This window comes from Lagenorhynchus albirostris, chromosome 8 (genome assembly GCF_949774975.1).
Source record: "Lagenorhynchus albirostris chromosome 8, mLagAlb1.1, whole genome shotgun sequence".
NCBI classification, from domain to species: Eukaryota; Metazoa; Chordata; class Mammalia; order Artiodactyla; family Delphinidae; genus Lagenorhynchus; species Lagenorhynchus albirostris.
In genome coordinates, this window is record NC_083102.1 from 14,085,244 (window position 1) to 14,099,323 (window position 14,080).

At 50.9% G+C, this 14,080-nt stretch overlaps 1 protein-coding gene across 1 annotated transcript in view; it reads left to right on the forward strand.

Moving 5' to 3' along the window:
• HIPK2 (homeodomain interacting protein kinase 2) overlaps positions 1-14,080 on the forward strand; it is a 386,834-nt gene that overhangs the window by 126,232 nt on the left and 246,522 nt on the right. The window contains exons 3-5 of the mRNA XM_060156554.1: positions 11,334-11,457; positions 11,751-11,870; positions 13,873-13,959. Coding sequence (XP_060012537.1) covers positions 11,334-11,457; positions 11,751-11,870; positions 13,873-13,959 — 331 coding nt within the window. The remainder of the gene's footprint in view (positions 1-11,333; positions 11,458-11,750; positions 11,871-13,872; positions 13,960-14,080) is intronic.

Consider the following 14,080-nt stretch of genomic DNA (forward strand, 5'->3'; position numbering starts at 1 on the left):
CATCAGCCATAAAGACGCCTCATGATTTAGCCCCACGAGCCACAGGACCAGCTGGTGCTGTAGGAAAGGAAATAACCTGAGGATGAGCCTTGTCTTCGGTACCGTTCACTTGCTGAGAGCTGGGCGCTCAGGGGCCTCTATGCAGGGCAGGCCCAGGGACCCCCGGGAGGACAGCACCCTGATTCTCCAGCCTTGTGCTGGTTCAACCCTTCCCCCGACAAACGTTTCTGAGTACTCACTACAGAGCCAGTCGAAGCTAAATGTTAACCAATGGAAAGTTTTACATTTAAATGGATACTTTGCACATAGGTAAGTAACAGTACCTTCTTAGTGAGCTTTGAATTCACTAACTCAAAGGTGTGAAGGAGGCCCGCCTGCCTTCCCTCCCGGCCTGATGGCCCACTTTCACTCCGCTGGGGGTGAAACGTCACCACTCTGAATAAAGTGGCTATATCTACACCTGGTCCACGGGAATTGAAATTCCAGATTCCCTCCTAGCGCAGAGAAAAGAGGAGCGGCCTCGGGAAGACAAGGGTGACAGTGTGACAACATGGGTTAGGCCTTCCCGGTATCAGCATGCTTCCCAGGGAAGCCCTAAACGCACGGTTTTAACCCTCAGCTTCAGTCAGCAGACTAGCAGCAAAGCAGAAGAAACAGTCAACCAAAGGAACTAACAGGAACGTCTGAGGTTTTGTCTCCTTCCTCTCCCTCAGCCGGCCGCCCCGGGCCTTTGTGCTGAGCCCGTTACTGCAAAGCCGGGAGAAGGCAGAGCCCGGTGGAGGCGTGCGGTCTGCACCTCGATGTACGTCACCACTGCGTGCGGACAGGGGACAGTGTACGGGAGGGGTTTTGTGATGCCAACCGCGTCTCTCTACCCGGCTGGGAGTGACACCGGGCGTTGCCTTCTGATAAGTCATGGAGCTATATGTCTTTGCTCTGTGCACTTTTGGTATGTGTGTTATCTTTCACAATCAAAGTTTTTTTTTTTAACTTTATAAGAACCTGGAGCAGGACGTGTGTAACATGAATCATTATGTGTAGATAGTGCTGAAACCTGAGATTCCATTTCCCTGGCTGACAGGTGCTTCCACAGACATTTACTGAGCATGTTCTTTGGCCGAAAGTATGAGTATAAAACCTGATAACAGGGCTTCCCTGGTGGCGCAGTGGTTGAGAGTCCGCCTGCCGATGCAGGGGACGCAGGTTTGTGCCCCGGTCTGGGAAGATCCCACATGCCGCAGAGCAGCTGGGCCCGTGAGCCATGGCCGCTGAGCCTGCACGTCCGGAGCCTGTGCTCCGCAAAGGGAGAAGCCACGACAGTGAGAGGCCTGTGTACCGCCAAAAAAAAAAAAAAAAAAAACTCTGATAACATTATAGTCCTTTGGGGTGTTGGAAAGCAAGATCCAGCTTTCTCCAGCAATCCTTGGCTTCATGGTAAAAGCCCCAGAGACCAGACTGGGAGATACAGGGCTTGGGATGGGCCGAGTAGACACAGTACAGTGATACGTGTCAAGAGGATAAGGAAGGCCAGGGCAGTGTGCATGTCTTTGAAATGACCCATTGTGGAGTCCAAGTCGTTTTTCCTGTGAACATTTCTTACTGAGGTTTACAAGGAATTAGAGGCTGACATCATATTATCCTCCAGATTCCTGGGAACTGGTTTCCAGTTCACACCAGCATCATTTAGAAGCCTTTGGAGATTTTAGTCACTTGAGTTCTAGATCCAACCTTTTTTTCTGGTATATAATCAAGAAGGTTAGATTTTGGCCTTGCACTTTGCAACGCTGAAGCAGCGCTGGGAACCAAGGGTCGGCACAGGGGTGGGCGACGGGAGTGGAGAGATACATACGTTTCTTTAGGGCACACCAGGAAAGTCTTCTTCCGAGCCAGGATGTTCATTGCCAATCCAAATCCAAAAAACTTCCACTCTGATTGTAACATTGTACTGAAAATGGTCAGTTGAATCAAGGAAGCTCGCTTCCTTTGGGAGGCTGTCCCAGTGTGGCGTGAGAATGACATCAACACCACAGCCAAACCCACAGTCAACCGAAGTTGATTTTATATATATATATATATATATATATATATATATATATATATATATATATATATATATAAAGTCAACTTTCCATATGGATGTGGTGGTTCGTTCTGATGTCTTGAGCATTTCTGTTGGTGAGAGCTGGAGATATTCAATTACAGCAGAATCACCAGTGAGGGTGTTGGATCCTCATCAGCTCACACACAGTTTTATGGATATCAACAGTGGCCCCAAGGTAGAACTTCTAGAACCTCTCTGCAACAATTTTGTTGCCTATGTAACATCACGCTGGGACCACCACAGGCACAAGCAGGGTGTCTTTCCTGGCTTTCCTTCTAGAGTCAGAGCCATGGTACGGTCAGATGACATGCCATCCTCAGCTTATTACAGGGCTGAAATACTCTTCTGTGGGGTGTGTCTGGAGCTCTTAGGGTGCACAGCGTTTGGCTAGGCCGTTGGTAATAAGGACAGTCTCCGTATTACCTTGGCTCAGTGCAGGCTCACACAACAAGGGGGCTCCTGGTCAACCACACCCTGTGTTTTGTCCCTGGAGCTCCATCTCTGAGTCCCTTTGTCTTTCACCTCATCTTTCTAGCACCCCAAAGACAGAGCTGTTTCTTTCACATCTCCTGTTCACCAAGGAAGCTGTGTCTTTTTCAAAATCAAGTCCCAGGTTGACCTTAGATTAGCCAGGCCTCTGTTGTTATGTTGATCTCCACTTGGACCTTTCTGGATCCCCCAGACATGGTATGAACCCATGCTGTCTTCCATGCAGATCCTTTGGGCTCTGGGGTCCAATTTCTCTAAAATAGCCTCCTCGTAGCCCTCAGATTTCTGCCATTTCTCGGGTCCTGTGTTGCTCTGATGTAATCCTTTGCCTTCTACTCCAGGTCACCAGCTCAAATACTGGCTCTGAGAGCATGTCAGCATTTCCAAGTCTCCTTATTTTTGTGGTGGAAACATAAGATTTAACAACCCATCTGAAATACAGTTTTACATTTTGATTGCTTCTGCCCTAGCCATACCGAGGTTACTTTCAATCTACGTATATTTGTGGGAACAGGCTTTTTTCACTGCAGTTCAGTTCAAGTACACCTTATAATATCAGTGAGTATAAAATACCATGGGCTAACAAAGTGTCTTGCTTCCAAGGAGTTCAAACTGCCTTATAATTCTACCGACCATAATTTATCTTCACAAGCTGCTGTAGAGGCAAGAAAAAAAAAAAAGGCAAGATTAATAATCACATTTTATAGATGGTGAAATAAAAACTTGGAGAAATTGAGTAACATTTTTCCAGAAATGCACAGTTCTTCCTGTGCTCTCTGATTAGTGTTGCAGATTTATTGCCCAAGTTGGGAGTGGCCGTGAACCTTGCACTTGTTTTATTAGTGTGCTGTGTGGTTGATGGAGACATGGACTTGGCCGGGGGGAGGTTGGGTGAGGAAGAGACTGTACCGTGAAAGGCAATGCAGACTTAGAGCTGTGCTTCCCGGTAGGAGGAAGGGGGTGGGCTGCGGATGGGCAGTTTTCTTTCTAAAGCTAAATGGTAGTGACTTAGTTGTTGGTCATATTAATCTTTGTACCTTTTTCATATAAATAAATGAAGCAAAAATGTTTAATGCGTATGCTTCAATATACTTAAACAGTTTTCCTAATGTCTCAACTTATAAGGAGGAAATGGACCTTAAAAATGAGGGAAAGGGATGCTCTTTATTTAACTGCTGTCTCGTGGACTTAGACACGTTATAGACAAGTGATGTGCTATCTGTTGATTGCCTGCTCCATGCCAGGCCCTGTGCTAGGTGCTTCCTGTGATGCTGTTTCGTTTCATCCTCCTACCAACGTCAGGAGATCGGTATACAGCCACGCCTAATGGCACTGGATTATTCTACCTGTGAACATGGGATCTTGCGTGTTTCCTCTCAACTCGGGTGGTGTCCACACCTCTGTTGGGGGTCATTCCCCTATAGGGTCACAGGATCTGGACATCTGGGAATGCCTTATCAGCCATGTACACTGTCAGGAGAGCCAATAGAGTGAAATATCGAAGTTTAACCATTGGTGTGTCGCAAATGACAGTTGTCCATTCTCTTTCTGTAGAAAAGTAGAATTTTCCACGTCTTACTATGGGAATGTTGGAAAGGAACAGTCTCTCTCTTTCTTAGGTGCAAATTTTGTCTGACACTTCATGTATGTTTAAAGTATTTTTGATGTTCCAAAATAGCACCGAAGAGCCTCTGTAAGATGATTCCACGGGCTGGTGAGTGAAGGATGAGTCACTGACAGGACCTGGGCGATTCTGAGCCCAGAGGGAAAGGCCGTTTCCCAAGCCAGCCATCCTACCTGCTGCGGAGCCGAACGGAGAGCAGAAATGGCCCCCGTGCAAGAAGCTGGAATGTGATTTTTTTTTTAAGCATGTAAACTTTGAAGCGGAAAGGCCAAGTAGTCTGTGTTTTGTCATAGGAGGTGTTGCCAAGGAGAAGGCGCCAGCTTCAGGGAAAATTGGCACCTGCTGAGGGTGTGGGGTTGAGACAGAAAGACGCACCCCTTCTACAGATGTATAGTGAGCACCGACGCGCCCCAGGCGCTGTGCTAGGCGCTGGAGGTACAGCAGCGACATGGCCGAGAAGCCAGGGAGGGACGTGCACTCACCCTGCCCTGTACCTGGAGGCCACCCCACCTGTCCACTTCTCCCGAGAAGCGCCCTGGGCTTTGCCTCTCCTCCCCGCAGTACCCCCTCTTTCGTGTGCCGGGCGCGCGTTTTGTGTTAGCCGTAGGCCCGCTGTGGCCTCTGACTAGATGGTGAACTCCTAGAGGAGACACAGGGTCTGGCTTCCGATCTTCAGCTCCCAGCACGGTGCCCGGCATATAGTAGGTGCTCAGGAAAACGGCAGTTGAATTGTTCCGCTAAGTGAGTGAATGATTGACGCTAAATTCTGGCGTGGAATAACCCTTGGTAAGAATGGTTTCTTCTTCACTGAAGGATAAGCGCACCTTCGCAACCATCGAACGTGCTTCACGTGTGCTAAACAAAAAGAAACAGATTTTAGACTTGACTGTGAACATCCAGGAGCTCAGAGCCTTATGGACCAACAGAACAGGGGCCAGGCATCTGCCAGGCCACAGCAGAAGGGTCTTCATTCCCCCACGGATTACGGAGGGGCCGGAGAAGTGCCTTCCTTACCCGAGGGCTGATGGCCTGGGTTCTGAGCAGATTATTATGGAGCATCTGCTGTGTGCCAGACTGAGGATCGAAACACACGAGACAGGGCTTCCCTGGTGGCGCAGGGGTTGCGAGTCCGCCTGCCGACGCAGGGGACGCGGGTTCGTGCCCCGGTCCGGGAGGATCCCGCGCGCCGCGGAGCGGCTGGGCCCGTGAGCCATGGCCGCTGAGCCTGCGCGTCCGGAGCCTGTGCTCCGCAACGGGAGAGGCCACAGCAGTGAGAGGCCCGCGTAGCACCAAAAAAAAAAAAAAAAAAAAAAAACCACACGAGACACAGACTCTGCCCTTGGGAAGGTTTAGTAGAGGGCAGACACACGGACATATATCTACAATAGTAGGTGGTCAGTTAATATTTATTGGACGGATCTGGTGGTTCGTGTCGATATGTTCATCACGTGGTCCACCAGCACAGAAAACAGGGTGTGTTTGAGTGAGGAAGGAGGCGGGGAGGGGACAGGCTATATCAGATATATGACCAATGTGTCATGCATGCAGGGAAAAGGACACAGCCTTTGAATGAGGGGGAGTTTCGGGGTAAATTGGAAGAGGTTGAAATCCAAGGCAGGAGACCAGTAGGGAGTTACAAGGGAGGCCTGGATTGCATGGGGCACCAGCAAGCCCGCAGCGGTGGAGCTGAGAGGGTTATGGCTTCAAGAGGAAGGTGAGAAGGGATGGGCCTCTGCAGCCCTGTGGTCCTGACCCTGTATTCTCCTGGTGCCACCTCCGGCCCCCCCACTACCTTCGCCGGCTTTTTTGCTGTAACTCGTTCGTGAGCCACCTACAGGTCCTCCGTCCCTCGGCGCCAGCCCCGCTGTGGGTGCCGTGCTCAGCTGAGCGGGGCCGCATGCCCACGCCTGTCTCTGGGCCTCCACTCCTGCAGGTCCCGCCCGCACAGAGGCCCGCTCTTTCCCGGGCGAAAGCCTCGTGCCCAGGCTTCCATCCTCTGTGAAGGTTTGCGCCTTCCATCCTCCTTTGTTTTGTGCTGCCTTAGAACTTTCCATCTGAATCACGTAATTTAGCACTTCCTTATATTTAATAAAGGCTTATTCAGTCAACAAACCCTTACTGATTGAGTGGCTACTGAACACCAGGCACTGTGCTGCCCTTGTGGGCTGAGCAGGGGAGACAGACAGTAAGCAGGTTATTGGGCAGGTGCTGTAAAGTGACATTTATGGCGCTGTAGACGGAGACTCACTGGTGCCGAGGGACGCCTGTCTGTGGCGGTCACGGTTAGGCTGAGGTTTGACGGATGAGAAGGAAGCCACCACCTGAGAGCCGGCAGAGAGAGCATCTGAGGCAGAAGCGACGACACTGCGTGAAGGCTCTGGGTCCAGAAACTGAGAGGCGAAGCTCGTTAGTCTGGAGCTTATTGAACTTGGGCAGTGCCGAGCTGGGCAGGGCCCGGCCCAGGAGGTCTCCATGGGCCTGGAGGGCATGGAGACCTCATTCTAAGTGTGGCAGGGAGCCTCTGAAGGGCTTCAGGCCGAGGGACGTGTAACCTGTTCAGCCAGTAGAGACTGGACTGGAGGAAGGGGTGACGAAGTGGAAAGACCAGATAGGAAGCTCCAGGTGAGATGGGTGGCCAGGGCCAGAGCAGTGGCAGTGGAAATGGAGAATCAGGGGCCAATTTGAGAGGTACTTTGGAGCTGCCATATTGATGGATTGGGTGGTGAGGATGGAGAGGGAGAGAGAGGAATCAAAGGTCAATTCCAGGTTTCCAACATGAGTAACAGCGGGGTGGGGTGGTAATTCCATTTAGTGAAACAAGGACAGAGGGAGGAATTATTTGCGGGGCGGGGGGGGGGTGGTGGTGGTGGTGGGCGGAGTGCAGAAGAGAAGAGTTCCCTTTCAAACGTAGTAAGTTTCAGATGATTGTGAGATATTCCGGTGGAGATGCCAGGCCATCAGAAACATAAAGCTGGGGCTTCACCAGTGGCGCAGTGGTTGAGAGTCCGCCTGCCGATGCAGGGGACGCGGGTTCGTGCCCCGGTCTGGGAAGATCCCACATGCCGCGGAGCGGCTGGGCCCGTGAGCCATGGCCGCTGAGCCTGCGCGTCCGGAGCCTGCGCTCCGCAACGGGAGAGGCCACGACAGTGAGAGGCCCGCGTATTGCAAAAAAAAGAAAAGAAACATAAAGCTGGAGCTGAGAAAAGTCCAAGATGGAGATAGACATTTGGAAATACACAAAATGGGATTTAAACCTGTAAGGATGGATACAATGACTATCTCAGTTTCCTAGCGCTGCAGAAACAAGTACCACATAATGCATGACTCAGGATACCAGATATTTATTCTCTCACAGTTCTGGAAGCTAGGAGTCCAAAATCAAGGTGGCAGCAAGGCTGTGCTTCCCCTGAAGCCTCTAGGGGAGGACCCTTCCTGCCTTCTCTAGTTTCTGCTGGCTCCTGGCACTCCTTGGCTTGCAGCATCATCACTCCAACCTCTGCCTGCATCTTCACGTGGCCATCTTCCATCTGCGTTTGTGTCCAAACTTCCCTCTTCTTCTAAGGACACCAGTCACATGGGATTAAGGATCCACCCTACCCCGGGATGACATCATCTTAACTAATCTGTAACGACCGCGTTCCCAAAGAAGGGCACATTTTGAGGTAGCAAGGGGTTAGGACTTCAACATGTCTTTTGGGGACACAATTCAACCCATAAGAATTACCTAGAAAAAGAATGAAAAGAGAGAAGAGAAGGGGTCCTAGGGCTTTGCCATCAGGTAGCAGTTGGATAAAGGAAGACAAGCCATGAGCAGAGGGGCAGGACAAATGCGGCAGTGCGTGGTGTTGTGAAAACCAAGACTGCGTGTTTCAAAACAAGACAGAACGGTCAACTGCGTGGAAGAAATGCGGCTCCCGGGTTCCAGAGCTTACAAGCTGACCAGGGGACGTGACGTGGTCCCTGCTGGTCTCGGCGAGCTCTGCAATTGAGTGGAGCGGAGGGGAAAGTTCAGTTAGAGGAGGGAGGGAAGATGCGTGAGGCAAAGCAGTGGAAGCTGCCGGAGATGACTCTTTAGAGATTCAGCTTTCGAAGGAGAACAGAGAATTAAGGCAACAGCTGTGGGAGCTGAAGGGATTAGGAGAGGTTTGGTTTTGGGTTTGGCGTGTTTTGTCCTTGCGTTCTGCTTGATTTTTTTTTTTTTTTTTTTTTTTTTTTGTGGTACGCGGGCCTCTCACTGTCGTGGCCTCTCCCGTTGCGGAGCACAGGCTCCGGACGCGCAGGCTCGGCGGCCATGGCCCACGGGCCCAGCCGCTCCGCGGCATGTGGGATCCTCCCGGACCGGGGCACGAAGCCGTGTCCCTTGCATCGGCAGGCGGACTCTCAACCACTGCGCCACCAGGGAAGCCCTGCTTGATTTTTTAAAACGGGAGATGCTGGAGCGAGTTTGTGTGTTTGGATTAGCTCTGTTTTCATATCTGTGTGTGTGTGTGTATGTGTGTGTGTGTTGTGTACGTTTTGTGCTCAACCTCACTTGACATGTGCTTTAGTGCTGCCTTCCCAGCGTTGGGGCCCAATGGACAGGGCTGCGCCCTCTGTTTCTTTTGTCTCCCGGCCGCCCTGCCTGACGCTCAAGCATTTGTTCACTATGGTCACGGCAAGAGAAATCCTCTGCTGTAGACGTCACGGTACCACGAATCGCCGCCGTTTCCTTTTCCGATGGAGAATGGACTGAACAATTTTCACAGGCCCTGTCCGTGTAACGTCAGCCGACAGAGTCCACGTCTAGTGTTTCTCTCCAAAGAACATTGCTGGAGCGCCCTTTGCGTGACAGTCTTGTTGGATTCTGCTAGGCAGAACATCAGGGAACAGAATCTGGGAGGTGGGTTTCCAGAGGTTCCCAGTGACCTGCTTAGGGACATGAGGACCAGTTGATTAACCTGATCAGAAGGGCAGCCCCATGGTCACATCCAGAGACTCCCCATGGAACAGCAGCCGCCTGTTCGTAAGACCCAGCCTGGAGACTGGAGTGTCCAGGCTGCAAAGGGCAAGGGGACAGGTCACAGGAAGAGGGGCCAGAGGTGCCGCGATGCTTGATCCTGAGGCAGCAGCGGCTGCCACAGGAGGGGCTTCTCAGGACCAGACCAGAATGCCTCTCCCAGGGAGAGGAGGCAGGTGGACACATCTGACTCTAGACAGAGGGGGCAGAAAGCAAAGCAGGTTCTGACACACATGTAGGAAAAGCACGTTGTTCTCTCTGTAATGTTCTTTTCAAATATTCCCTTCTTTCCTAAAAGATGTGTTTTTTAAAATAAACCAAAACCACCTCTGAAGAGATTGCATTACCAGAGGAAACCTGCAATAATTTGGTCGGTTACACACAATGATCGGGGGGCTCCGGAAGCCCTGGTGTGGGGCGGCAGCGCTGGACACAGTGACCTAGGCCAGTTTTGGGATCGGAGGCCCCATGACACAGGACAGTCCGGCAGTGATGTGTCATAAAACCACCCCCAGCGTCCCCAGGGCGTCAGTGCCAGAGGGCGAGAGCAGCCTCCCGTATTCACACGGAGTGTCAGCTACTAGGCTTGGAGGAGAAAAAGACCAAAGACGGGGCGAAGTGCCAGGCAAACCCTGGCAGCTGAAGATGCCCAGCAGTGAGGGGACGGGCACAGGGCAGACCCATCGAGCAGCAGCTCGCTCCCCCCGCCCTCCGCAGCAGCTCCCTTCTCCCGAGCCTGGGGAGACCCAGCCTTGGGCTTCAGGACAGGCACTCTTGCCTCCCAGATCGTGACTGTGGAGCTCTGGAAGCACTGGCGGCAGTGCTGACTCTCCAGCTCCAAGGAAGTGAAGAAACTCCTTTTTACACCTGAAAAGTCAGAAGACTGGGTAGCAAGACACTTTGGTTCTTGTTTTGTTTTTTTTTTTTTTCCAGTACCATGATGTAGAGAAAAAGAAGATTCGCAATGAGAGCAAATTTAAAGGAGCAGGTGGGGAGATGCTTTTTAAGCAGGGAAAATTCAGCTAGAAGCTCCAAGTGGAGGTGTCTCTGACACCCCCTCCCTTGCCACCCCCCGCCTCTCGTGCTAGCTGGGCGAAGATAACGCAGGCAGAGAAAGGTCTCCCCGCTCCCTGCACTCCGCTCCAGGCTGCTGAAAGGGTGGAGAGTAGCATCTTCCTGTATGGCTTAATCAAGGGGACAGTTGAGAGAGAAAACAGAAGTTGGGCTAATGTATCAGCAGAGTGCCTCGAGCCACGTTTTTTTAAAAAACATAAACTGGGTTCGTATCTCATACTCTGAATGTGGTTTTCTCCAAAATGTACCCTTAGCAATCATGACCAATTCCTAGAAAAGAAGAGGTACTCTGTGGTCTTTGGTTTTGATTACCAACTGCATGTGAAATTTTCTCTTTGAGTTTAGGTGATTTCCTTTAGAAGTTCCAGCATGTAACCTGGTTTATCACATGAAGGAACGTAATTTCTACAGTTAGGAAAGGGTTTATGATGGAATTCTGATCGATACCCAAACTGGGTATCGCGAACAGAGTTCTATAATTGTCATAGTAGAGAACCTTTTAGAAGCTAATGAAAAAAAACAGTGTTTCCTTGGGAAAGTGATACAAACTCCTAAGGATTGTTGGCATAAACAGATATTGGATGTAATCCCATTCTGGGTGGAGGCCACTTGTTTTATATATATTACTGAAAACAGAATACCTGTACTTAAGAATTCCTTTGTAAAAACTGGGCACTCTAAAGGTTAGTTTCCCGAGTTTTCAGCTACAAAACATAATTCCCCAAGTGTCTCTGAAATGATACTCGGCTCATCTGGCTGGAGTGTGATGGTAATGAAGTCAATAGCTATGGTTCCCTGGGGGTCTGTTCTAGAGCCACAGACCTACCCTTCTTCCCGGCCAGTCATTCAGCCAGGCTCCCTGCTGATTGGCAGGGCCAAGTCAAAGGGTGGAGGGGTCATTTCAGTCCAGCTCGAGAATGACAGGCCCTTCAGGGGGTCAATAATGGTACCTTGGGTTTGAAAGACTGGATTTTATGTAGAATTCATGTAGAAATACCTGCCTGCATTTCCAAATTGCTAATGATTTTTTTTCCATTCTTCCTTTCCAGGGCCCCTGAGATCATCCTTGGTTTACCATTTTGTGAGGCAATTGATATGTGGTCCCTGGGCTGCGTCATTGCAGAGCTCTTCCTGGGCTGGCCGCTGTATCCAGGAGCTTCAGAGTACGACCAGGTGGGTCCGGAGAGCACAGGTGTGCACAGCAAGCCCTCATTCTTCATCTGGATTGGCACCTCATTTATAACCTGACGTACAGATGGGGCTAGGCGGTGTTACACTGTCTCCCAAACCTTGCTTCCTTTCGCCTCGCTTTTCTTTCTTTATTCCTCTTTCTTTCCCCTTTTCCTTTGATTACTTCTCTCTCTCCCTATAAAATTGTTGTTTTTCTCCAAGACACTAGAGCCATCAGTGTACCACATGTATGATGACGGGAAAAGCCCTGACCTCGTTCTCATCTTTTCTTGCAGATTCGGTATATTTCACAAACACAGGGTTTGCCAGCAGAATATTTATTAAGCGCAGGAACAAAGACAACTAGGTTTTTCAACCGTGACACAGACTCGCCATATCCTCTGTGGAGGCTGAAGGTAGGAAGAGCGTCCCCTCCAACACCCAGCACGCAGGGAAGAAGGTCCCATCGGTGGGGAGCCTTTGACAGCGGCGCGTTGGTCCTGGACCTGATTGTGATTCGGCCACGGGGGAGGCGCGACTGTGGTTGATACATGGTGTGGATGAATCTGAATGTTCAGAAAGCACCACTTGGGCTTCCCTGGTGGCGCAGTGGTTGGGAGTCTGCCTGCCGGTGCAGGGGACACGGGTTCGTGCCCCGGTCCGGGAAGATCCCACGTGCCGCGGAGCGCCTGGGCCCGTGAGCCATGGCCGCTGAGCCTGCGCGTCCGGAGCCTGTGCTCCGCAACGGGAGAGGCCACAACAGTGAGAGGCCCGCGTACCAAAAAACACCACTTTGTTTGACCTGCTGCCTTTTGCGGCTCAAACTCTGATCTCTAAACTCCTGAGATTTAATCCAGTGAATCTTAATGACCTGTCTGGTTGGTTACTAGACAGAGAAATGAACCACCCCCTGCCCTCAAGGAGCTCCCAGTCCAGAGGGAGCCTGAACCTGTGTGGCAAGCCCTGCCTCCCCGCCGTGACCAGCGCTCTGTTCCCGGCAGGAACAGAGCGTGGGAGGCCGGAGGAGGGAGCCTTTAATCCCGCTGTGGCAGAGGGTCGGGGAGGAGCATTCGAGCCGGGCCCTGAAGGATGAAGAGGGCCTTCCAGGCAGGGAAGCAGGCTAAGCCACACAGCATACGAAGGCCCCGGGGAGGGGTCTGCTGGTCCTGGCCGGCAGGTGGTGGAGCGCACCATTGCACACCGTAAACTCTGGTGCTTTGACTTTAACAGAAACGTATTTTGCTTTCACTTTGATCTGTGCCTAGTAATTAAAATTAATGTTTTTTTCCTGGGAAGGAGAAAATAATACAAGTCTTAAGTGTGTTTTGTGTTCATTTTAGGTGTTTCTTTTTTTACAAGAGTGTGGGTGGGTGTTTTTTTTTGACAGAAACCACACTATATTCTAATACATTTAAAGATAATGTGTGGCCAGTGGTGGCGAAAGACTTTGAAAAGAGATCTGGAAGCTAAACAAGGATCCTAGGCTATTGACGGGAGGCTGGCGTTTGGCACCTGTGAGTGTGAGCAGCTCAAGGTCAGGTCCGGTGAAAAAGAGTCCCGGTGGGGAGAGGCCGAGGCCGGGCAGGGGCAGGGTTCACTTCTACGTCTTAGTTAAGAGCCTCAGGCCCACTTGGCCAGCTGTTCCCAGATCGAAGCCTGGATCGTAACAGCTCCAGGTGTGCTGTCCTTGAGCGAGATCTGAAGGATTAATTACCTGTGATCCATGAATGAGTGCCAAAATCCATAGTAATTGGAAACAGCAGCTTCCTAGACTGAGGCCAGTTCGGGAGCTGGGTGTGTGCACCCCGGGCCCAGGCGGAGGGGACACACAGAACAGACTCCGGAGCCAGCTGCCATCACTGGCCCTGGGACCTTGGCAGGCCCCTCAAGCTTTCTGTTCCTGTTTCTGCCTCTGGAAAATGGGCTGGCAGCTGCCCTCCCTAAGATGGTCGTGAAGGGCGTTACGTGAGTTCACGTGCTTTAGAATAGCGCCTGGCACATAGGGAGAGCTCTACGTATACGAGTTTGATACATTAAATTAACATTTTAAAGCAAGTGGAAAAAGGGCTTCTGCTTTTCCACATATGGAACCTGACCTTATTCCTTAAACTTAGGGCAGAATGTAGGTCTATCAGGGTTGTGGCGTATCTTGCTCGTCTGGGGATCCTCCAGACCTGACTCAGAGCAGGCCCCCAACAGGTGTTCATGGGAAGGAAGGAAGGAAGGAGGAGGGATGAGTTAGTGTGGAGGCTAAAGAGAGGAAGGCATTCGTACGCAGGCCACTTTAAGAAGAATCCTAGTCTCCTTCTCCGAAGGGTGGGAAAAGACCCTCTGGGAGAAGCAGAAGCTGGCAGGTTTGAGTCACAGTGACTAGGAAATAATTCATATTACCAATGGGCTTTTGCCTCTCTTGACCAGACACCAGATGACCATGAAGCAGAGACGGGGATTAAGTCAAAAGAAGCAAGGAAGTACATTTTCAACTGTTTAGATGATATGGCGCAGGTAAGCTCCGTGGGTGAGTATGCAGTGTTAGCCCTTTAAAAACCAAGCACAGCAAGACTTCTGCGAGAGCAATTAATGTAGGATGGTGGGTAGAAATCCACATTACTCAACTGTGGTGGTT